The following is a 26,073-nucleotide window of genomic DNA, read 5'->3' as shown; positions in this document are numbered from 1 at the left end:
GGAGGCGGAATTCAGATTTTTGACTTTAAAGATGTTTTTTCTTCTGGCTGTAGCTTCAGCCAAAAGGATTTCTGAACTGAAGGCTTTCTCTGCAATTCACCCCTATATTATCTTCCTACAGGACACAGTACTCCTGAAGTTCTTACCCTACTTCAGGCCTAAGGTGCCTACCTTCCAAAATATCAACCAGGTAATCTCCTTACCAGTTTTGTTTTCAGCCTCCTCCTCTGATACTCCAGCAAGAGACCCGCTGGATATTTCAAGGTGCCTCCAGGTCTATGTGGATAGATCCAGAGAATTCAGGATAGATGAAAATCTCCTTATCCTGTTTGCCAGTAAGTCTAAAGGCCATAAAGCGTCTAAAGCTACCATTAGTCGCTGGATCAAGGAGGCCATTAGGGAGGCTTTCGTCTCCCAATCCCTAGATCCTCCGGAGTTTGTGAGAGCCCATTCTACTAGGGCTGTCTCCACCTCTGTTGCGGAGAGAAGACTTCTTCCCTTAGAGTTGATCTGTAAGGCGGCCTCCTGGAGCTCTGAGTCAACCTTCATCTCCCATTATAGTATGGATGCTAGGATGGCACAGTTTTCAGCCTTTGGGCAGACAGTTCTTAGTTCTGCCAGGCATGAGGACCCTCCCTAGGGGATTCTTCTTGCTATCTCCCCATCTGTGCTGCTGGTAGGACTTAAGGGAATCATTAATTTCTAACGATAATTTGTTTTCCCTTAGTCCTAACAGCAGCACAGATGGGGTTAACTGCCCCTGTGGACTGGTAGGACCGGCAGAATTTTTAATGAGCCCAAGAACCAATAAACGATCTTCAGCTCCCTGAAAGGGAGGAGATCACCCCCCAGCCCACCGTGTTTTTAACAAGCATAATGTATTTAGGGTGGGATATTTGTGTGCTGCTGTTAGGACTAAGGGAAAACAAATTATCGTTAGAAATTAACGATTCTCACAGTCTGAGAGCCCTTTAGGTGATTTTTTGCAAACTCCAGATATGCTTTCATGTGTCTTTTACCGAGGAGAGGATTATTTCTGGTCACTCCCCATAAAGCGCAGATTGATGGAATGCTGCAGTGATGGTTGACTTTCTGGAAGTTTCTCTCATCTGCACAGGATATTCGGAATTCAGCCAGAGTTACAATTGTGTTCTTGGTTATCTCTTCTACCTCTAGGCTCTTTTCCCCCCAATTATTTAGTTTAGAGGAGAAGCCAGCTCCTGCACCTTCGCATGAAATAGCAAGCTAGATAACCTTTTGCCCAGGCACCCTCACATAGGGAAAGGTGCCTTCACTCCTGCCTTTTTCTTCTGCCAACCCTTATATAATATGCAACAGGGAACACTGCATACGCATGACATTATAAGCAAACACAGCCCCTTTTTAATATATTACAAGCGTAATACACAAAACACAGTGCTCACAGTGATCATCTAGTATCTTTCTCTTAAAGACTAATAAAGAAACATGTCAACATACTAAACAGAACAAGGGGCATACTCCACACACCTACAAATTTTGGCTTGCAAATGCTGACACAAAATTCTGACCTGAAAACTCCAGTGAATGTGGCCTTGCTATTTATTTTGTCTGATACTGATCGTTACTGTGGTGTATGATGGAAATAGGTGATAGATGGTGGTATGGTGTAGATCAGGCATGCCCAACCTGCGGTCCTCCAGCTGTTGCAAAACTACAACTCCCAGCATACCTGGATAGCCTACAGCTATTAGGGCATGCTGGGAGTTGTAGTTTGGCAACATCTGGAGGGCCGCAGGCATGGGTGTGGGAACCCCCAAAAATCTGGGGGGGGACAGCATTTTTGCTCGCTGGGTATATTCTTATTCAGTAAACTGCGAGTTGTTTATATCGTTAAATTTTAAGTGTGTGTGTGTGTGTGTGTGTGTGTGTGTGTGAAAAATCTCACAACAAAAAAAATATCAGGTCACAGAAATTATATTGGCATATATTTCAGTTATTCCGGGTACTTTCTCTGTGCTCTGGGCAGCTGGGCTCCGGGCTGGAAGTGGGCACAATAAGAAAAAAATATTTTTCATTACACCTCAGGTCAGACCATCAATCAGACCCCCAATGTTAATCAGACCTCAGCTAACAGCCCCAATAAGATCCCCAATGTTAATAAGACCTCAGATCACACCTCAGCTCAGACCCCAATATGAATGACCCCCAATCAGACCTCAGATAAGAGCCTCATGCCTCATAGCAGCCCCCCAGTGCCTCATCACCCCCCCCCCCCCCCAGTGCCTCTCATCAGCCAGTAATAACAGCCCCCCAATCATATGCCAGTAATAACAGGGCCCCCCAATCATGTGCCAGTAATAACAGGGCCCCCAATCATGTGCCAGTAATAACAGGGCCCCCAATCATGTGCCAGTAATACCAGACCCCCCCAATCATGTGCCAGTAATAACAGACCCCCCCCAATCATGTGCCAGTAATAACAGACCCCCCCAATCATGTGCCAGTAATAACAGACCCCCCAATCATGTGCCAGCAATACCAGACCCCCCCAATCATGTGCCAGTAATACCAGACCCCCAATCATATGCCAGTAATACCAGACCCCCCAATCATGTGCCAGTAATACCAGACCCCCCCAATCATGTGCCAGTAATACCAGACCCCCCCAATCATGTGCCAGTAATACCAGACCCCCCAATCATGTGCCAGTAATACCAGACCCCCCCAATCATGTGCCAGTAATACCAGACCCCCCCCCCCCCATTATGTGGCAGTAAAAAAACAAAGTATTGTATATAGTAAAAAAATTAACACTTATACTTGCCTCTTTGGAGCGATGCGATGTAGGCCTTTTCCGGCCTGTGTCCCGACTCCAGCGCTGTACGGCTCAGGCGGCGCGATGACGTTGCGCCTCCTACGCCGGCCTCTGATAGGCTGTCGGCCTAGTAGTGCCGGCAGCCTATCAGAGGAACAGGAAAGGGACACACCTCCCTGCCCTGCTCCTCTACAGCCTTCTGTTTGTATCGCTATCCTGAGGACGGCGATACAAACAGATCACTATGGAGATGAGCGCTTCGCTTCCACAATGGAAGCGCTCATCTCAGTGCCTGCCCCGCCGCCGCCGCACACACTGCCGCTGGTCTGGGGGGAATTTGACCAAACCTGAACCCCCCCCCCGCATTATTTCCTGGGGGGAATCCATCCCCCCGTCCCCCCGCTTCCTACGCCCATGCCGCAGGTTGAGCATCCCTGGTCTATATCATGCGGTGGCGCAGTGATTAGCACTGTTGCCTTGCAGCGCTGTAAAGCAGTGTGTAATATGTTGGTGCTATATAAGTGAGTATAATAAAAGGTTGTCATAAGCAAACAACCCTGACAAACGAAAAGCCAGTGTACAATCAATTCTCATAGGTGACCACATTTTGCAAGTTGTCGGGGTAAAACCACAATGATTGCCATTTTCAGTCTTACAAAAGATTCCTCTTGTAACAACTGCAATCAGGGATGTGGCCTGGTGAGGGAAGGGCAACCAGGAGACATGCCCAGGTGCTGAGTGCCAGAGGGGCACTTGGAAGCCACTTGGTATTTACAAGGCTAGGGCAGCAAATTGAACCTTTGCCCCAGGTGAAAGAAAGCCTAGCTATGGCTCTGTCTGCAGTCCTCTAATAAACTGGTGACAACGTTCACACTGTGCATTTAATACCAGATCAAAACCACTGGAAAATTACACGATTTCAGTTGTATAATAAATAGTCACTAAACAAGAAATAAATAAATAAATAAAAAAAAGTAGAAAAACAGACGTTAAAGTGAAATTATAAAGTGTGCCACTAGAGGTGCTTGTGAGTAGGTTTCAGATTTTTATTTCAAGAGAATGGAAACTGAAACTTGTGCTTATGTTATCGCTGGTAGGAGGATACAGAGCAGCATTTATAAGGAGTCAGGGATGGAGATCTGCATTCACAGACTCAGAATTGTCCAAGATGATGTCCCTGTGTCTTCTGCCTGTTATGGAGATGCTGACAGCGGTCTGGAGGAATATGACATTCCTGCTGCATTGCATGAAGATGCTCTCATCCTGGTGCTGGCTGGAGATTTTTGGGACAAGGAAGGTTTCTTCCCTGAAATTAAAGGCACCCCAAGATCCTGGTCGAGTAAAGCCCATCAGTGTGAACTATCACTTCACCAGGCAGTGCAATTATAAATGTGGCTTCTGCTTCCACACTGCAAAGACTTCTTTTGTGTTACCCATAGAAGAAGCCAAGAAAGGACTGGCCATGCTAAAAGATGCAGGTACTGCTTATTCAGGTGTGTGTGTGTGTGTGTGTGTGTGTGTGTGTGTGTGTATATATATATTATTATTTTATTTATTTATTTTTTTACCTAACCTTGGCTCCTGGTGTTTGGGAATGGGCAAGAGTGATCGCTTTTGAGTATCTTACAATGTGGAGATGTTAGAACAACACAGTTGTCTCTGACATGAAAACAAATTGTGCAACTGGGCTATTGTTGGTTGATCTTTGGCTGTCATGCAATGTAATGGGGCGCTTGTGGTTAGCACAGTGTTACGTAGTTCGTTTTCGCTGATGCATGTTATGTAGCCATAGTCGTGTAGCCCATGTACAAGGATCTGGACTTTGGGGAGCCACCAGGTCCCTACCTCTTGGAATAGTCCTGACATAGTTGGCAGCTGACACCTGAAGGGTCACCCATGGCTGGCATACTGTTATAGGGTCACCTATGATTGGCACACTGTTGTGGGGTGACTTATGGCTGGCACACTGTTATGGGGTGACTTATGGCTGGCACACTGTTATGGGGTGACTTATGGCTGGCACACTGTTATGGGGTGACTTATGGCTGGCACACTGTTGTAGGTCGACGTATGGATGGCATATTATAGGGTGTAAGGCATTTCCCCGCCATTCAACTCCATAAACGAATCAGGGATGAAGGTCCAGTGCAAGGATAATCCTTCTGGAATAGTCTGTAGTAAGCTTGAGCCAGCCCGGCACCGTTAACCTATTTATGTACCTCAAGAAATAGAATTGTATTAACAATATAAGCATTGCAGCAAACCATTTGACCAGATACTGTAAATTCGGTTTGGGGCAACATTCTCATGGGCCCCTAATGTCTAAAGTCCCCAGTGACCCCCTAAACCTTTTTCTAAAAGATCCAGTTTAGTAGTGAGGGTAAACATATTCTTACTATTAGAGGGTTTTATAAGGTGGTACTCTTACAGAAACAAACAGGTTGTAGTTCTTTGGTAAAATGGCATACATCATAGCAAATAACATAGAGAGCATTGTTATGGGAGAACCTTTGGCTGATGCAATGGTAAGAAATCAAGTTGGCTAGCAACCCATCATGAGGTAACTTTTGTCTTGTGTTCTCCTTTAGCTGAGGCCCTGTCATGGGATCATCTGTGGTTGACACCCTGTCATGGTATAATCTTTGGTTGACACCCTGTCATGGGATCATCTTTGGTTGACACCCTGTCATGGGATCATCTTTGGTTGACACCCTGTCATGGGATCATCTTTGGTTGATACCCTGTCATGGGATCATCTTTGGTTGACACCCTGTCGTGGGATTATCTTTGCTTGACACCCTGTCATGGGTTCATCTTTGGTTGACACCCTGTCATGGTATCATCTTTGGTTGACACCCTGTCATGGGATCATCTTTGGTTGACACCCTGTCATGGGATCATCTTTGGTTGACACCGTGTCATGGGATCATCTTTGGTTGACACCCTGTCATGGGATCATCTTTGGTTGACACCGTGTCATGGTATAATCTTTGGTTGACACCGTGTCATGGTATAATCTTTGGTTGACACCCTGTCATGGGATCATCTTGACTAGTGTCAGACAAATTGAGTCCATACGGGTGCCAATCTTGATCTATGGACTTCTTATGTATTTAGAGTAATTTCCAACTTATGAATTGGTATCTAAGTCATTGTTCACTCTTCTTTGTAGGCATGGAGAAAATAAATTTTTCAGGAGGTGAACCATTTCTGCAAGATAGAGGAAATTTTGTGGGGAAACTGGTTGAGTACTGCAAAAAGGAGCTGAAGTTGCCCAGTGTCAGCATTGTGAGCAATGGCAGCCTGATCACCGAGAAATGGTTTAAAAGTTATGGTAAGTGACTGGCATGAAGAATGATGATGTGTAGTTCTTTCCCCTTTAAGGCTACTTTCACACTTGCGTTCGGAGCGGATCCGTCTGGTGTCTGCACAGACGGATCCGCTACTATAATGCAGACGATGGGATCCGTTCAGAACGGATCCATCTGCATTATAGTTTAGAAAAAATTCTAAGTGTGAAAGTTGCTCAGACGGATCCGTCCAGACTTTACATTGAAAGTCAATGGGGGACGGATCCGTTTGAAATTGAGCCATATAGTGTCAAGTTCAAACGGATCTGTCCCCATTGACTTACATTGTAAGTCTGGACGGATCCGCACGCCTCCGCTCGGCCAGGCGGACACCCGAACGCTGCAAGCTGCGTTCGGGTGTCCGCCTGCTGAGCGGAGGACAAACGGTGCAAGACTGATGCATTCTGAGCGGATCCGCGTCCACTCAGAATGCATTAGGGCAGTACGGATCTGTTCGGGGCCGCTTGTGAGAGCCTTCAAACGGAGCTCACAAGCGGAGCCCCGAACGCTAGTCTGAAAGTAGCCTTATAGAGTGACTCTGGTGGCAATGGATATGAAATTAGCTTTTGAGAACTTACTGTAGTTACGGACGTGTGAATAGACCCTAAAGATATCTGATCGGTGTTGGTCCAACCTCTGCCAGTTAGCAATTTGATGGGGCCTTAGCACCCAGCCTCTTACTAGGCCAGTGACGTCACGTCACTCTGTCACATGGCCTAGCCAGCCAGGCTATGAGCTGAGCGCTGTGATTGGCCAGTGCTACAGCATAGAAGAAAGAGACGCCGGCAGGTTCCCCTGGGTGGAGCCTAACTAGGAACATACCGGAGGCTATAACCGGAGAATGGAGCGGCGCCCGGGGATAACAGTAAGTGCAGGGGGATCCCTGGGCGCTGCTCTACACGTCTGTATAGTCAGTTTAGATACTTTTTCCTGGTGAAAGGTCCTCTTTAAACTGAGCACCAACAGCAGGTGGCGCTATACAGATGTACTGTATTTTTATTGAATAACTCAGTGGCTATACTAACTGTAATATTTTTTTTTTATTACATGCAATTACAAATGTGTTCAGATCCAGGTGCTAATTTGAAAAATGTCAAATATGTTTTATGCCCCAACCCCTTTAACACTCCTTTGTGTCAGTATGCTAACGTGCCCCTCATCAGTGTACATATGTCTTTGCTGTAAGGTTTGTTCGGTGGGTGTGGGAGCACCCTTGGGCACAATTTAAGTAGGGCACCTACTACAGTACTTGCCTAACATGTCTGATTTCAGAATTACTTGCATTCCCCATAATATTACAAATCTGGAGCATGTTTTCTTAGTATTCGGCAGATGCATTCCTACGTTACTCCTCCTGGATACGTATGAATAAACTGACAACTGGGCGCTAGCGTTGCACTTGTCAATGGGGCATGTCCCTACTCCCTGGCAGTGTCCAAACCCAGTGCAGACAACGACAGACTGTTTAGAGACACCAGCCTTTCACAAGGGAATGTTACCCCCCAACTGTCAATTTAGTCATCCATTTCCAGGAGGGATAACAGAGGCCGAATGTCAGGAGAGCGCCCTACGGCCCTACATTTAGGCCTTGTACACGTATGCGTTTTGCAGGATCTGTAAAACACGGATTTCAGCCGAGTGCATGCTGCCATTGTTTTTTCAGACTCCTGTAGAAATGTTCTGTCCTTGTCCACAACGCAGACAAGAATAGGACATGTTCTATCTTTTTTTGCAGGGACATACGGATGCACGCGGTGTGCTGTCGCATCTTTTGCGGCCCCATTGAAATGAATGGGGATCCGCATCCGATCAGCAAAAGTGTGTATGAGGCCTAAAGAGGATGTGAATGGGAAGGGACGGGCGTTTGTGTTAATGCATTCTTAGTCCAGGCTGAAAATGCTGATTCATCAACACAAACGAGTAATGAAGTAACGTGGTTTTCCAGGAGAACTTCTGGATATCCTCGCCGTGTCCTGCGACAGTTTCAATGAAGACGTCAACAAGCTCATCGGCCGAGGACAAGGGAAGAAAAACCACGTGGAAAAACTGATGAAGATCAGGCAGTGGTGCTGCGACTACAACGTGGCCTTCAAGATAAATTCTGTCATCACCAGTTACAATGTGGACGAGGACATGAGAAACGAAATCGCCATGATCAGTCCAATACGCTGGAAGGTAAGATGGCGGTGGTTAAGAAATGGCTTTGAGAAAGATTAGAAGCAAAGTATCTGAGACGCGTCACATTCTTTAAAGGGGTGGTCTGTGTTGAACCATTCCCTGTTGTTAAGAAGGAAGGTGACTGAGAAGTGTTCAATTCTCGAGCAGCACCACCACAGGAGAGATGAAGTATTACAAGGTGCACATTGGAATCAATGGCATGTTCACATGTGACATAGACATGTTACCAGAGAGATGCTCTTTGAAGCAGCTCCCTAATGAGAGTCCCCCACTATTAAAGAGGAGCTGTCACCTCTCCGGACATGTCTGTTTTAGTAACTACATGCATCCCCAGTGTAATACTAATCCTGGAGCATCTATTCCTATGACTCTATGTTGTGCCATTCCTTTATTATTCATTCTAGAAGTTTATGAATGAATTTACAGCAGTCTGCAGTAAGGGTACCAGTTTGGACTGATTGGATAGAGTCAGGCTGTGCAGGGACACTCCCCCGACTGGTAACACCCCTCTGTACCCTTACGGCAGACTGCTGGAAATTCATTTATAACTTCTAACAGGAATAATAGAGGAATGATCCAACATAGTCATAAGAATAGATGCTCCAGAATTGTTATTACATGGGGAATGTAAGTAATTGCTAAAACAGACATGTCAGGAGTAGTGTTGAGCGCGAATATTCGAATATCGATTTTTTTTCCGCGAATATCGGCACTTCGCTAATTTGCGAATATTTCGAATATAGTGATATAAATTCGATATTTCGAATATTCTTTTTTTTTTTTTTTTTTTTTTTTATTGTTATATTTTTTTCTTTCCCACTTCCCTAAAGTTGTTCTTACCTGTCCTTTGAATTCCTGGCTTCCTACCTGCTCCAGTCAGTGCCCGTTGCCGCTTCTGCCGACTTCCATGCTCATGGAGCGTCCCCATCACCATGGGAACGTCTCCATATACTCGAATGTACTGTCGGATTTGAGAATTACGTTGAAATCGCAATTCGATTATTTCAAGTTATAATAATAGAATTTCGATTTTAACTTAAAGGCTACTCTCCTATTGAAATAGAAATGCGATTAATTCAAGTTATAAAAATCGAATTTCGATTTTAACTTAGCACTGCTATATTCCATATTCGTTAAAGGGTTTCTACCACTTGGATTTGACATAATTAGGTGTCAGACACTAGCGCTCCGCTAGTGTCTGCTCTGCCAAACTATCCTGCTATAATATATTTTGGGGCAGCCGTTTACCTAAAAAAAGAACTTGTATTAATATGCTAATGACCCTCTAGGTGCTATGGGGGCGTCTTTAGCACCTAGAGGATCGGTCTACCTTCTCAAGATGCCGCCGCTCAGCGCCTCCCTCCAGCCCGCCCATCTGCTTCGGAATGCATCAAACGGACGACTTCACGCGCATGCGCCGTGCGCGGCTGTATTCGGCGCATGCGCAGTAAATGTCCGACCGCTTCCCCTGCTCAGACATCTCCACTGCGCCTGGCGCAGGCGCAGTGGAGATGTCTGAGCAGGGGAAGCGGTCGGACATTCACTGCGCATGCGCCGAATACAGCCGCGCACGGCGCATGCGCGTGAAGTCGTCCGTTTGATGCATTCCGAAGCAGATGGGCGGGCTGGAGGGAGGCGCTGAGCGGCGGCATCTTGAGAAGGTAGACCGATCCTCTAGGTGCTAAAGACGCCCCCATAGCACCTAGAGGGTCATTAGCATATTAATACAAGTTCTTTTTTTAGGTAAACGGCTGCCCCAAAATATATTATAGCAGGATAGTTTGGCAGAGCAGACACTAGCGGAGCGCTAGTGTCTGACACCTAATTATGTCAAATCCAAGTGGTAGAAACCCTTTAATTCTAGCCTAATATGTAATATAGCAGTGCTAAGTTAAAATCGAAATTCGATTATTATAACTTGAATTAATCGCATTTCTATTTCAATAGGAGAGTAGCCTTTAAGTTAAAATCGAAATACACGATTATTTAAATCGCATATTAATCGCGATAACAAGAATAATGACGAATATTCGATTTCGACGAATATAAAACGAATATTCTATCGAATATTCGCGAATTTCGTCGAAATCGAATATGGCACCTGGCGCTCATCACTAGTCAGGAGTGGTGAGAGGTCCACTTTAACTGTGAATATCCATCTATATCGAGAAATGATATGTATATATAAAATTTCATGGGCGTGTTTTGTCTAGAACCAACGATCCACATAAAAAACAGGGGTCTGAATGTACCCATCGAATTCAATGGATCCTTTTGCTGTCTGTAGAGAACGCGGACCGTATATATACAAGTCCATGATTCACTGATGTGAATAGAGCAGTCTCTAACAGCCTCTGACCACTGATCTATGGACCCAATACAAGCTACACCATGTAGACTGATTAAAGGATTAAGGATTTTTTTTTTTATAGAAAAACGATTTATTTTGAGTATATACATTACTAGAGCACCAGCATATAGACTACCAAAAGAGTTACTCCATTATAGGGTTACTGGGTTATAATCAGTATGACAGATGCATTGTACTTCTGGAGACTAGATAGGCAGGATCAGTGGCACACCTACAATGGATGCAGACTATGGCCCCTTTCACACGGGCGAGTTTTCCGCGCGGGTGCAATGCGTTCAACTCACGCATTGCACCCGCACTGAACCCGGACCTATTCATTTCTATGGGGCTGTGCACATGAGCGGTAATTTTCACGCATCACTTGTGCGTTGCGTGAAAATCGCAGCAAGCTCTATTTTGTGCGTTTTTCACGCAACACAGGCCCCAAAGAAGTGAATAGGGCTGCGTGAAAATCACAAGCATCCACAAGCAAGTGCAGATGCGGTGAGATTTTCACGCGCGGTTGCTAGGAGACGTTCGGGATGGGGACCCGATCATTATTACTTTTCCTTATAACATGGTTATAAGGGAAAATAATAGCATTCTGAATACAGAATACATAGTACAATAGGGCTGGAGGGGTTAAAAAAAAATATATAATTATTTAACTCACCTTAATCCACTTGTTCGCGCAGCCGGCATCTCTTCTGTCTTCTTTTGTGAGGAAAAGGACCTTTGACGTCACTACGTTCATCACATGGTCCGTCACATGATCCATCATCATGGTAAAAGATCATGTGATGGACCGTGTGATGAGCGCAGTGACGTCATCAAAGGTCCTATTCCTCACATAAGAAGACAGAAGAGATGCCAGCTGCGCGAACGAGTGGCTTAAGGTGAGTTAAATATAATTTTTTTTTAACCCCTGTCCTGTTGTACTATGCATTCTGTATTCAGAATGCTATTATTTTCCCTTCTAACCATGTTATAAGGGAAAATAATACAATCTACACAACCTTGAACCCAAACCTGAACTTCTGTGAAGGGTCTGGGTACCACATTCATTTTTTTTTTCACGTGTGTGCAAAACGCATTGCACCCGCGTGATAAAAACTGAACAACAGAACGCAATCGCAGTCAAAACTGACTGCAATTGCGTACCTACTTGAGCGGGTTTGCCGCAACGCATCCGGACCTTATCCAGACACGCTCGTGTGAAAGAGGCCTATGTGACTGCTATATGGCTTGTGCGGGATGCGGGATCTGGCAATGAGCTTCTTTTGTTCCCAACATAAATCCATGTCATTTCCTGGCACATGCCACTAGATTGAGCTCGATGGATAGAAATGTTACGGTTTCCATTGAGTTCAATGGTAACTGTATAACCTTCTATACAGTGAGCTCCCTCTTGTGGTGGCTGCAGGCAGACAGTTTTATCATGTACTATATGAAGGGAAGCTGAGGATTTAGAGCCGTGTGGGAGAGATTTATAAATGTATTTCATACATTTGTATCCATAGGAGAGCCATATTTATGAATCACTTTGTATATTAAAAATATAATCTACTTAATTTTAAAAAAATCTATATTTGTCACACAATTCATCGTGGGGGGAGCCCATACTAAGTTTTGCTGTGGGGCCTTATGAGAGCTATGTACGCACCCAGGTAAAGAGATCTCTGCTGCCAATACAGAAGGAATTTGGGTCTCTCTTCCATTTCCCTCTTTAGGCTTATTTAACATTTCCCTTTTTTATTTGCAGCATTTTTTCCGATTTTCACTGTAGTTTTTACTGGTGTTTTTGCTGTGTTGTTTTAGGCAAAAGATGTTAGCAGTAAGTCTATGAGAATTATGAAATATAGTACAAATATTATTTTTTGTTTTCTTCAAACATGAATTATGTGTGAAGGAGACCTAAAGGTGGTAGTACAGTTATGTGAAGTTATCTCTTATCTAAGGAACTCCCACAGAAAGGAATGGAGCAGCTATCACGTCTGGTATGGCAGGTACCAGACGTGCTCCGCAGAGGGAAAGGAAACCAGTGCCCTAACACAAGGGAGAGTGGTGACCTCTAACTCACCTAGCACTGGCACCTGGCTACCCTGACATCCCTAGAAGGGTTGCTCACCCGTACGCCGATCACGTGCCTCATCCCTGACTTACCCTGGAAGAAGCCCTAGGTAGTGAGTAGGGCGGTGGGAGCACTAGTCCTCACCACTGACACCTAGGGTCAGGGGCGTAACTAAAGGCTCATAGGCCCCGGTGCAAGAGTTCAGCGTGGGCCCCCCTTCCCTCAGTGCTTTGTGTGTCTTCTTATGCGGCACAAGTGTCTTTGGGCCCCTTCAGGCTCTTGGGCCCGGTAGCAACTGCTACCTCTGCACCTCCTATAGCTACACCCCTGCCTAGGGTAACAACAAGGAGTGGACAAACAACACAAATACCACATATAACCCAGAGGGGAGACAACAAACAGTATACAACAAACTGAAGAGGACCTTAGATCGAACCGCACTGGTTCCAACTGCTCCAGCAACTCCACATCAACGCCACCTGAGGTCAGAAGAGATAACCTGAAAGGAAGGTCTATATCTGGCATCAAGGGAAGTAGGAAGGGAGACTAAATAGTGGCTGGGAGTGGTAGACCCAGAACAGCTAAAAGGAAAACTACAGATACCTAGATAGGACAAAAAGGATAGTAAACCAAAACAGGAAAACCTGGACCGGAATCCATTCCCACAACTAGGTCATGGAGTGATCCCTTGAAATCGGGCAACCTTCTGACCCCAGGCACCATAGGGTCAGCGATAGGTCGTGACACCCTCGTGACAGCGGCAGTGTGCATTCCTGAGTGGCCGCTTCATTCATTTTGGGGGTTCTCTAGATGGTACTGGGTCTCCGTTCTTGTGATCGGTGGGGGTCCCCGCAGTAGGATCCCCATTATTCCAATAGTTACAGTTTTTCTGTGGATAGGAGATAACTTCACATGATCGGAATACCCCTTTAAGCACATGTTGGTTATATGTGGGTTTGGCTGGTATGAATCCAAGCCTTTGGACACTGATGTGTACATATTGTACAGAGTGGACTGAGATGTAGTAGACGGATGTAGTCATTGGTCAATACCAGAGATCTCTTAAAGGGGTTCTCCCATGACTAAGGTAAAAAATGAAAATCAGAAATCATATAGTACATGACAATCTTTCTAACAAAGCTAGAACCAGCCCTGCACCTCACATGGATCCAGAGATCTCCTCATTCATTGCTCTGCTAGATTTATATCAAGCTGAAAGCTGGAAGGGGCGTGTCCATGCTCTCACTATCACAGCTCAGGGGGCGTGTCCATGCTCTCACTATCACAGCTCAGGAGGCTCATGTGCGGCCATCTCAGTGAGCAGGACAAAGAAATAAGAAAAAGAACAAGCAGCAGGTGGCGCTATACAGATACATTTTATTGAATAACTCAGTGGCGATGCTAAATGTTTAATTGCATGCAATTACAAAAGTATTCAGATCCAGGTGCTGGTTTGAAAACTGTAGAATGTTTTTCGTGGGACAACCCCTTTAATGTAGTTTTCATTACCTCTTAGGTGTTTCAGTGTCTCATTATTGGAGGTGAGAATTCTGGAGAAGAAGCCTTGAGACAGGCTGAGAAGTTTGTCATCACCAATGAAGAGTTTAAAGGTTTTCTGGATCGTCATAAGGATATTAAATGCTTAGTTCCAGAATCCAACCAACAGGTATTTTTCCAACACTCAAAACTATTTATTTTATTATTTTTTTCCATTAAATTCCAGATTAATCACTGATGCCAATATTTTTCTGCACCCTCAGGCCGAATGCACACGGTAACACGGCCTGGATTCATGGTCAGAGCAGGAGCGCACGGCGTCATTGGTTGTTATGACACCATGCACTTCATGCAGCCGCTGCTGTACAGTAATACACTATATAACTGTGTAACCAATGACGCCGTGCGTTCCTGCTCTGACCATGAATCCAGGCCGTTTTACCACGGACCGATCTCGGCCGCGGAACACGGCCGTGTGCATTCGGCCTCACTCTACTTTTTGAGTGACAGAGCCAGGCAATAGAGTTTTTCAAGAACTTGGCCCTGTCAACCAAGAAGAGGGACAGCAGAGGAGGCAGGAGGAGCAAGGGTGCACAGATTGGCTTTGGCCCACCCTCAGTGCACACTACCAAGATCAAATTGTAGCCGAATCCTTACTCCACACCGCCCGTATGTACATTAGCTGGTCAGGGCTTCTCACATTACACCTACCTATGCACTGCTCCTAGTTGTTCCACCCCCTTCCTTGTAAATATAGAAAGGACAGTACAGAGTCAGTCAAACCATAATTAGAAAGTATTTAAAACCTTAATATAATGCACAAAATATCACACACCTGAACGGGAATAGTTGCTATGTACCATAAATGTGGAGGAAGACTCCCAAAACAAGCGCATGGTGAAACGCTATCTGGGGGGGTGAGGTGGAGAGCGTTCAAGGCTGCCTACAGACCCATCTGTCTCCAGTGAGTATAAGGCTACTTTCACACTGGCGTTTTGGCTTTCCGTTTGTGAGATCCGTTCAGGGCTCTCACACGCGGTCCAAAACGGATCAGTTTTGCCCTAATGCATTCTGAATGGAAAAGGATCCGCTCAGAACGCATCAGTTTGCCTCCGTTCTGTCTCCATTCCGCTCTGGAGGCAAACACCCAAAGCGCTGCTTGGTGTTCGTGTGACGAAACTGAGACAAACGGATCCGTCCTGACACACAATGTAAGTCCATGGGGACGGATCCGTTTTCTATGACACAATAGAAAACGGATCCGTCCTCCACTGACTTTCAATATTGTTCAAGACGGATCCGTCTTGGCTATGTTACAGATAATACAAACGGATCCGTTCTGAACGGATGCAGATTGGTGTATTATCTGAACGGATCCATCCATGACGGATCCGCGCCAAAACGCGAGTGTGAAAGTAGCCTTAGTTTTTGTGATGGTGCGCTCCCAGTGCTATTCGGAACTTTTTGGAGGTGCACTCACAGCCCACTTACTCAGTGCGGCTAGTGCAATCATATCAATTGTATCTACAGCGGCATATATCCTTTTTCAGGTGTCTCAGTATACCACAGGGTATTTTCCTGGTTTGATGTTTAGTGTCATTATAAACTGTTGTTTGTAAGTTCCTCTCATTTTGTCGCCCTAGTCTATCTACTACACTTTATCTAGGCCTATCCGGAAAACTATTTGGGCTCATGCACACGGCCATTGCCCAGCCATGCCTGTATTGCGGCCCAAAAACAACAGGTCCGCAATATACATGCATTGGCCATGTGTGCACCGTTTCACGTATGAACGGATCTTTAACATAGCTAAGACGGATCTGTCATTAACTCCATTGAAAGTCAGTGGGGGACGGATCAGTTTCTATTGTGTCAGATTGTTTCGGAGAAAACGGATCCGTCCTCATTGACTTGCATTTTGGGTCTTGCACCGCATCCTATGACGGAAAGATAACCGCAGCATGCTGCGGCTTGCTCTCCGGTATGAGAACGAATGCATTTTGGAGCACTCCGTTCTGTTCAGTTATGTTTTTTCCCCATTGACAATGAATGGGGACAAAACGGAAGCGCTTTTCTCCGGTATTTAAATCCTATGATGGATCTCAATACCGGAAAATAGAAACGCTAGTGTGAAAGTAGCCTTATACCACCAGAATTAAAATAAAAAAACTGCCAAAAATTAAAAAAAATTGCTTAGTTGCCCGAGCAGCCAATCATTTTCCACCGTTCATTTTTCAGAGCTCCTTTGGCAAATGAAAGGTGGAATCTGAATGATGGGCAACTAACCCAGTTTTCCTTTGCAACAGTTTTATTGATAAATCTCCCCCAGTGTGATTTAAAAAATACCCCATTCTGACAGAAGTGTCCCTTTATATCACCCATGCAGTGTTTCATTTTTCACTGGTAATAATGATTCCAAACCAACTTACCTCCTGTAGCTTTATGGACACGGTTCATTGCTGACTCTTCTAATGGGTTTCCTTTTCTGCTCATTCTCTTCTAGATGCGGGATTCATACCTCATTTTGGATGAATATGTAAGTTTCTACAATAGTAGTGTATAATGCTTAGGGTAATACAGATGTTGTCGTTATTATATCATGTGCAACACGACCACAGGAGTCCAGGAGGCGGGTTCTTCATGTTCAGTGCCCTGGTCACTCTGCCCTGAACACTTCCCAGCCCCTCCGCTCTGCTCTGAGTGACAGTGGACCAGTACAAGACATGTAATAATTTGACATCTGTTTTATATTAGATTATGCGGGTATTCTCTTTGAAGCCACACATAACAGTTATGTTGACCTTCTACAGTATTGGCCTCCTCATATTCCCAATATCAGCGGCAAACAGAAGTCGTGATTCTGCCCCCATCAGTAGAGGAGGGGAGTAGTTACTAGTGCTGCGTGAGCACCAAAGTGCTTGTGTGCAACACTTTGTGATGCTCGGGTGTTCTACCGAGCACAATGGAAGTCGATGGGAGAACCCCAGGCACCGCCTGCTCTACAGAGGGGAGGGTGTCAGGACTCTAGTTTGGCTTAGGAGTCCCTGCTCTGACTCCATATATAGTTATGTCCATATATGGAGTCGGTGCTTGGGGACACCCAGTGTATTTAAATCTAATTTAGCCGGTATTTCAGAAAAGTTTCTGCTGGGATTCGAACTCACGACCTTCTATATTAGAGGCAAGGCAATTAAAGGGGTTCTGCATTTTTTTTATACTGATGATCTATCCTCTACACCCGGGACCCCTGCCGATCAGCTGTTTGAGAAGGCAGCGGCGCTGGCAGTAGCGCTGCGGCCTTCTCACTGTTTACCGCTGGCCAGTGATGTCACAACAAGTATCAACTTGCCTGGGCTTAGCTAAGCTCCATTCAATTGAACGGAGCTTAGCCGCGCCCAAGCCAGTTGATGCTAGTCGTGATGTCACTGGGCTAGCGGTAAACAGTGAGAAGGCCGCAGCACTACTGCCAGCTGATCGGGGGTGGTCCCAGGTGTTGGACCCCCTCCGGTCAGATGCTGATGATCTATCCAGAGGATAAATCATCAGTTTAAACAAATTGCAGAACCCCTTTAACCACTCAGCTATAATAGTTGCATAGGCAACTACTTAAAAAAATATATATATGAGACTTCTACTTTACTGTACTTCTACTGAGACCTATACAGTAGGTCTGTTTTTTTTGTTTTTTTTGAGTGACTGGTTATGCAGCTGTATAGTGTAGTGGTTAAAGTTCTGGGCTGTTATGCAGGAGCTGTGAGTTCAAATCCTGTCACAAATGATTTTTTTTTGTAATTACACATTTATTTTGTGCCATACATTTTTTACAATTCCAAAAAAAAATATTAAATATATAAATCTAATTTAAACTCTATTTCTGAAAACGCTTGATGGGATTTGAACTCACAGCTTCTGCATCACAGCCCAGAACTTTAACCACTACACTATATAGCTGCATAGCCATTCACAAAAAAAAAATGAAATATGAGACTTCTACTGTAGAGGAATACATACTACTAGTTTTTTTTTTAGAGCCTGGCTATGCAGCTATATAGTGTAGTGGTTAAAGTTCTGGGCTCTGATGCCGAAGCTGTTAGTTCAAATCCTGTCACAAATGTTTTCAGAAATAGAGGCTAAACTCAATTTGTATATATATACACAAATTTTTAGCCATATTATATTTTATACATATTATTATATATTTAAAATATATAATATATTATAATATATATATATATAACGGCTAAAACATTATCAGAAGTATGATTTTATATATATATATATATATATATATCTATATGGAGTGTGTGTGTGTATATATATATATATATATATATATAACACAGAAAAAAGAAGAGTTGCATTCGCTTACGTTAGCACAATATTATAAAAATAAGCGCATACCAAGAGGGATGCGATCCCGTCTGAAGCCAAATATGTTTGTACAAGATGGTGAATTCAGAACGCGCTTTGAAGCCATTTCAAATAAATATGCGATGGACATTATGTTGCTCAATATTGAGTTTTCACAGAAGGAAATGCTGGTATTAAAGAGCAAATTGCAGGACATTGAACAACAGCTTAAAGCAACAGTATCTATTAATGAAACAGAGGTGTTCTTGGAGAAACAACGGTCTTTTTTGGAAAAAATGCGAAAAGATCTTGAGGAAGTTAAAAGGTCTAAGTGGCATAGAGACCAAAATGATTATATGTCTGGGCAAGTCTATATTTGGGAACAACCTTGGCATATGGATCGGGGTCCACAGCCAAAAAAGATGCCAAAACGGAACAAAGATACAAATAAATGGGCGAGAAACAACGATGTAAATGATGATTTCAATTCTAGCCAGCCTGGAACTTTTTTAGGCCCACGTGTCGCTACGGGAGACGCCCCACAAGAAGGGGAGGTGTCCGACACAGGAGATCTGGGAAAAACCAGGGCACAGAGATTAATGAGGACCAACAACTCCAGACAGATGAATATAACAAAGAAGAAGTAGAGTCGAATGTGGTGATAAACATTTCATCTTATTCATTGACTGATTATGAATTGAAAGTTCTGAACAAAGGACTATCATTCTGTCCACAGGCTAAACCTGATTGGTTCCAGTTGGAACTGGACTTGAACCGCCTCTTCAGGAATTTAAAACTGAGGGTGTGGTTCGACTCCAGTTCCCCTGGTGCCATGAACACTAATGAGACTGATTATTCTGATGATCAATTGACGTTACAACAGTTTGGTTTGCATTTAAAAAGTGATTTTTTTCCTCTTGTTAATTCGCATGCCCTAGAGTGCTTTATAGAGGCGGTCAAAAGAGATGTTGCCATATTAAGAAAAAGAACCCAAGGTGAAATTTTCACTAAACTAAATATCACGGCACAGGAAATGTCTGCGCTTGAGAGTTTGTCCAGTAACCCCGATCTCACCATCAAGTCTGCGGACAAGGGTGGTGGGATCGTGGTTATGGACACCTCTCGGTATATACAGGAAATACACAGGCAATTGTGTGAACCTGGTGTCTATGAACCATTGGTCAGGGACCCCAGATTCGATATTGCCAGGAAAATTGATGCACATTTAACAGCCGCAGTACAGGATGGGACCATTGATAAACAACTTAAAGAGTTTTTGGTGGTGAAGTCTCCGGTTACACCCTCTATATATGTATTACCAAAGATACATAAAAGGTTGGTCGACCCTCCAGGACGGCCAATAATTTCGGGCAGGAATTCGATTCTGTCGAACATAAATGTTTTTTTGGACAAAATACTTAGGGAGTACGCTATGGGTGCTAAATCATACATTAGGGACACCGGAGACTTCATCACCAAGATTAAAGGAACGAGGGTTCCGAAAGGGGCGATTTTGGCATCTTTTGACATAGTGTCATTATACACGTCTATTAATCATGAAAAGGGACTGTCGGCTGTGGCTGAGATGTTACAACATTCGGATTATTCCGCCCCAGCACGACAGTTTGTATTGACATTGATGGAGCTGTCTTTGAGGAACAATTACTTTGAGTTCCAGGGACAGTTTTATTTGCAAACGATGGGCGCGGCGATGGGGTCCAACGCCGCGCCCACCTATGCAAATATTTTTGTGCGGTCATTTGAGGAACGTCTCGTCTATGTATCTCCCCACTTCAACCAAGTTTTGACGTGGTGGAGGTACATAGATGACATTTTCCTCATTTGGGGTGGCACCATGGATCAGCTGATGGACTTTCACGTATTTTTGAACTCTCTAGATAGGGAGATCCAATTTACGTTAACGGCATCGGCTGACCGGGTGCAGTACCTAGATACACAGGTATATATTGAGGATGATCAGCTGCATATGGATTTGAATATTAAATCCACGGATAAGAATACATTATTGCATTTTACAAGTGGTCACCCACGGAGGATGGTGGACTCTATACCGTTCAGTCAGTTACTCCGGGTACGGAGAATAGTTGATAAGGAAGAGAACATGAATTTGGCAATGAATAAGATGGAACAAGCCTTTGTTGATAGGGGTTACCCTAGAAGGTTAGTGAAAAAACATGCGGACAGAGCTAGAGAAACTTCAAGAGAGGAGCTGTTGGCCCCCAAAAAAAGACAGGCGAATGATAGATTGCCGTTTATATCATCATATAATGAGTTGAGCCCTAATATTGAAAATATAGTGAGGCGCCATTGGGGGCTACTGAGTAGTGGACACCCGAATATTGCAGCCTTTAAGAATCCGCCTATGATGGCATACAAAAGAGCAGGGAACATTAGGGACAAGGTTGTACACTCCAGAGTACCTGAAAAGGGACAATTAAGACAGACGTTTCTGAAGACAAGGCGCACGGGCTCCTTCCCGTGTCTTGGATGTGTGAACTGCAAACTGATGGTGAAAGGATCAGGGTTTACACATCCAGACACGGGAGAGATCTTTAACATAAAGCATTATCTCACCTGTGACTCGTCATGGGTGATATATGTACTGTGGTGTCCTTGCAAAAGGCTATACGTCGGTGAAACGACATGTGATTTAAAGACCAGGTTGAATAACCATAGACAGTCCATCAGGAGTAAAAGAACTGATTTGCCTGTATCGAAACATTTTGTAGAAAAAAATCACAAGGAGAGTGACTTGAGATTTATGGTCATTGACCACGTTAAACCTTTGGTGAGAGGAGGGGATCGATTAAATATATTAAAGAAAATTGAGCTCAGGTGGATTTTTCGACTAGATACTTTGAAACCAAAAGGGCTAAACGTTGAATTTAGGGTAACGGGAGAAATGGTCAGTTAATCTCAAGTTCATAGTCCTGTGATTTGATGTGTATCGCATACTGTATATAGTGAATTAATAGAAGCTATGGTCATGTTCATGTTAAACATGTGGCTTAATTGTCTGTAGGCATTGTTTAAAATGTTATGTTGACTGTTGCCTATAGCGGATTATAAGTTTGGAGAAGAACTATGGGAAAACAGAGTTGTAATATTTTGCCCAGATGAATGCCCTGATTTAAGATGGCGGTTATAGACCAGTGATGTGGCTCGGTGCGACTGACGCAGCCTATTGTCGCACGCAGCGCGTGCGGGGATGGTGCTGGGGCGGCCGATCGAGCGTCATCATGTGGGACTCCGCCTAGATGTGACGCAGGGTGGTTATGTACGGCGTCACGAGGGAAGAAGGATCGACACATGCGCAGTGGGGAGTAGCAGACGCGGAACAGTGGCGCGAGCCTCCATACAAGTGAAGACGCCTTTCCCGATATTTCTCTCCATAACTTACTCTGAGAAGGTATTACAGTCATGATTTTAATTGCACTGTTCACTTTATTATATGCACCTGTACGCAATTATGAGGATTTCAATGAAATATATATTTTTTTAAACTTCACCTACATGTATTTAGGATAGATTGGTATCCATGTTAACTTTAGGAATTGACCACATGAATTGTAGCTTACCCCCAAGGGGAGTGCACTGCTATTGCATTGGTTGTTGAATCAATTAGGCACCAAGTGATGATGTATTTATATATGCACATATGCACTTTTTATGTTCACTTGACTTGAAAAAGGTTCTGAGAGAGAACCGAAACGTTGTCTCTGCTGACATGTGTGAATAAATTGCACATTTTTCTACTTTAAGGAGTGCCGCAGTTTTTTCTGTGTTATATTGCTGGTCCTGGATCGAGGGATCACTGCGGGCACCGCTACAGCTTCAGCTGCATACTAAGGAGTGCTGCCTGACCTTTTGTTATGGATATATATATATATATATATATAATTTTTTTCGAGTAATTACACATTTATTTTGTACCATACATTTTTTACAATTACTGAAAAAAATATAAAATATATAAATCTAATTTAACCTCTATTTCTGAAAAAGTTTGTGACGGGATTTGAACTCACAGCTTCTGCATCATAGCCCAAAACTTTAACCACTACACTATATAACTGCATAGCCAGTCACGAAAAAAATAAAAAATAAAAATTAAAAAAATATGTGAGACTTCTACTGTATAGGTCTTAGTAGAAGTACAGTACAGTAGAAGTCTCTTTTTTTTTTTTTTTTTTTTAACTGGCTATGTAGCTAATATAGCTGAGTGGTTAGGTGCCTTGCCTCTAATGCAAAAGGTTGTGAGTTTGAATTCTGGCAGAAACTTTTCTGAAATACAGGCTAAATTAGATTTAAATACACTGGGGTGTCCCCAAGCACTGACTCCATATTGCTATATATGGAGTCAGAGCAGGGACTCCTAAGCTGCAGACTCACACTGAGGGATTCCCTCATTGTACAGCAATCTTCTGGATAGAAATAAAGGCTAAATTAGATTTAAATACACTGACTCAAGCATCAAGCTCGAGCACACGTGGTGTTCAGCCGAGCATGCTCGTTCAACACTAGTAGTTACCAGATGTACTATTCGACTCGCTAGGCGTTGTCCATCTTAGAAGACCCACGTCAAATACCCTAAAGTTTTGATTTGCATATACTACAAAGGATCCAATTCATTATATGAACTTCACTTTTATTCTAGATGCGCTTCCTTGACTGCAGAAACGGCCGCAAAGATCCATCAAAGTCAGTCTTGGACGTTGGGGTCGAAAATGCCATAAAGTTTAGCGGCTTTGACGAGAAGATGTTTTTTAAAAGAGGAGGAAAATACGTGTGGAGCAAGGCGGATCTGAAGCTGGACTGGTGAACAGCCCTCAGTGTCTTCTCATTATGGCAGCTGTGACTTATAGGATCTGCAGCGGGCTTGACCGCGGCTGAGGGTTCCTGTTTGTGGTGATGGTATAAATATTTTGTCGTGACGCCAGTTACAGTGAAGTAACAAGGGCACAGTGCCCCTTTTATTGATGTGGTGGTACCCAGATGTAGGAATGCCAGAGTGGTGTAGGGTGGCCTACAATGTCCGTTAATGTCTTGTGCCTGTGTCACAGTGCTCCTACCTGGATACGCTGGATCCTGGGAGGCTTTCTGTGGTCTGGTCTGTCTTTAGCTTTGTCCAGGGAACATTACTCCTGGTCTCTGAGGCTTTAGGCTTTGGCCTCCTTACCCATCAGAGCTGGAGGTGCTCAAGCTTGTGTAGATAGGGCCCGTCCAGCAGGGACTAGCTCCTGCTTCCTTCCCCAAGCAGGAGGAAACTGCAACTCCACGCCTTACTATCTAAACTCCTCCCTAGAGGGAGAGAAGAGAATGGAAAGAAGGTTCCATCCTCTGCAAGTGTAGTTCTGCCATGCCTGCTGCCACCTACTGGGGAACCAGGTAAATTACATGAACATTAACAGTTGCAAAGAAATAGATATACACATGATGCAGGACCTTGAAATAAATACATAGGATGACGTCAGGTTAACCATAGGAGATAGTAGTGAGGTGCAGAAGTGGTGATGTCACTCTGGGGCATTACAGATCGTCCTGTTATCTAGAACAGTATTTCTTCACATTACTATACCTGGAACCCACTACTAGAATAAACTACATGCAAGTACACTGAAGGCTATGGTTGTACAATAGTGCACAGCATGAGGTCAGTATGAGTATGCTCCAGAAGACATGAGACATAGCATGTACAGTACCTCTGAAAACCAAGGATCTAGAAAAACTGCACTCCAATCTTATGATAATCTCTCACCAAAGAGTTGAAGTTACCATATTTTCCATCTCTTATGGAGGTTTGTCTATGAACAAGAACTCTAAACAAGGTCAACATCCATGAACTTAAAGAATAATGAATATTATGCTCCTCAAAGTGAAGATTTTAACAGACTATAGCAACAATACAATCTCAACGTTAATGGAACATATTTATTGTAAAAGACATTAACTTAATCTGACGTGTCATATATTATAAATGATGTTCATGTCAAGTGATTATCTCATCGATTCTGCCCTTTTATCATGAATGGTCACTCAAATGGACGTCCAGTGTTATTCGTTTTGAGTGAGGCATGGCTACCAGCTTCATTTGAAATGTTCTATTTAGTGCATAGTAATAGTTTAAATAGAATAAACCCTCTAATAGCGACACATAATGACTGTTTGCTGATGGTTTCCAGGTAGCAATAGGATATTCTTTCCAGCCTTGCACAGAGGAAAGATATATATTGTAACAAATGTCAGTTTTTTTTATAGAAATTATATATGATGGATAATGAAATTATATTTTTAAGATAAATGTGCAGAGTTTCTATTTTTAGTACTTCAGCTTTATCATAATGAATTATTTGTTTAATATGATTGCGTTCCTCGTCTTGCACTTAATGCTTATGAGTTTACATATTTTTGTATTGTTTTGGCGTTATGCAGAATAAAATCCTGATGTTTTCACTGTTGTTGCCTTTATTATTATAGTAGTCTTGGGTCGCTGTGATCCTCACTGTAGACACCAAAAACCCATGAAAATTATAGTACAATAATGTGAATGAGCTTTTCCAGACCGCCATTCACATGTAGTAAGGTAAGGGCTCATGGAGACGGCCATTCCCGTATTGCGGCCTGCAAACCCCGGCTGTTTATGCACCGCATCACGGATGCGGACCCATTCTGTCATGAATTAACCCACTGTGCCACGCGTCCTACCTCCTATAAGGGCTTGTCTAAGTGAACCCCTCGTTCTTCACAGTACCCCTAATGGTGGAGATAGGCTTTCCCGAGAGGAACACCAGGTCGCTACCTCTGGAGAAGGATTGGCACACGAGGCAGCTGGTCCAGGTGGACCAGAGGTACAGATGTAGTCAGCAGGCCGAGTAGTAACCAGGAGCGACAGTGCAGGACCGAAGGATGAGGCAGAGGCGAAGACAAACAAGCAATAGGTCAGGGCAGGTGACACAGGTACAGGTCAGGCACTCCGGGTCGGCAACAGGAGAGTCAAGGCAAGCAGGCAGGGATCGAACAGGTAGCAGAGTCCAGGAATACAAGCATGGGTGGAATGGTTTAAGGTTCTGTGGAGGCAGGGTCCCTGGTGTTTGTGACGCCAGCACCATCAGGTGCAAAGGAAGGTGGTAGAAAGGATGAGGAGTCAATGGTTGTAAACAACTGAACTTTTACTTAATCAATTGCCTTGAGGTAGTTAGTGCAGTACATTTACATGGCAAGGGTGACAACCCATATGATGCATACACGACTGGCTTAGCTGCAATCCTAGTAACAGGCCTGACAATAGGTGCATTGAGATTTTCCTTTGGCTGGTATGAGAGAGTTTCTTTCTTACTGTCTTCACTATGTCCACACTGTAGCAGCCAGATACTGGATATAATAACGACTCTTACTTGTGTTTGGCAACCCACAGGGCAGTCTCCCTAACGGCAGGCATGAATCCTCTGCTTCACTGTTT

At 43.9% G+C, this 26,073-nt stretch overlaps 1 protein-coding gene across 1 annotated transcript; it reads left to right on the top strand.

Annotated features, from left to right (window-relative positions):
* The first annotated feature begins 3,899 nt into the window (after positions 1–3,899).
* RSAD2 (radical S-adenosyl methionine domain containing 2) lies at positions 3,900–25,067 on the top strand. Its single transcript, XM_044289196.1, has 6 exons — positions 3,900–4,275; positions 5,970–6,131; positions 8,093–8,322; positions 14,263–14,412; positions 16,747–16,779; positions 23,272–25,067. Exons 1-6 carry the CDS (start codon positions 3,966–3,968, stop codon positions 23,434–23,436), a joined length of 1,050 nt encoding a protein of 349 aa, XP_044145131.1. The 5' UTR covers positions 3,900–3,965; the 3' UTR covers positions 23,437–25,067.
* Positions 25,068–26,073: the final 1,006 nt, after the last annotated feature.

The sequence above is a fragment of the Bufo gargarizans genome, chromosome 4, assembly GCF_014858855.1.
Source record: "Bufo gargarizans isolate SCDJY-AF-19 chromosome 4, ASM1485885v1, whole genome shotgun sequence".
Classification (NCBI taxonomy): domain Eukaryota; kingdom Metazoa; phylum Chordata; class Amphibia; order Anura; family Bufonidae; genus Bufo; species Bufo gargarizans.
This window is presented reverse-complemented; position numbering and strand designations above follow the sequence as displayed.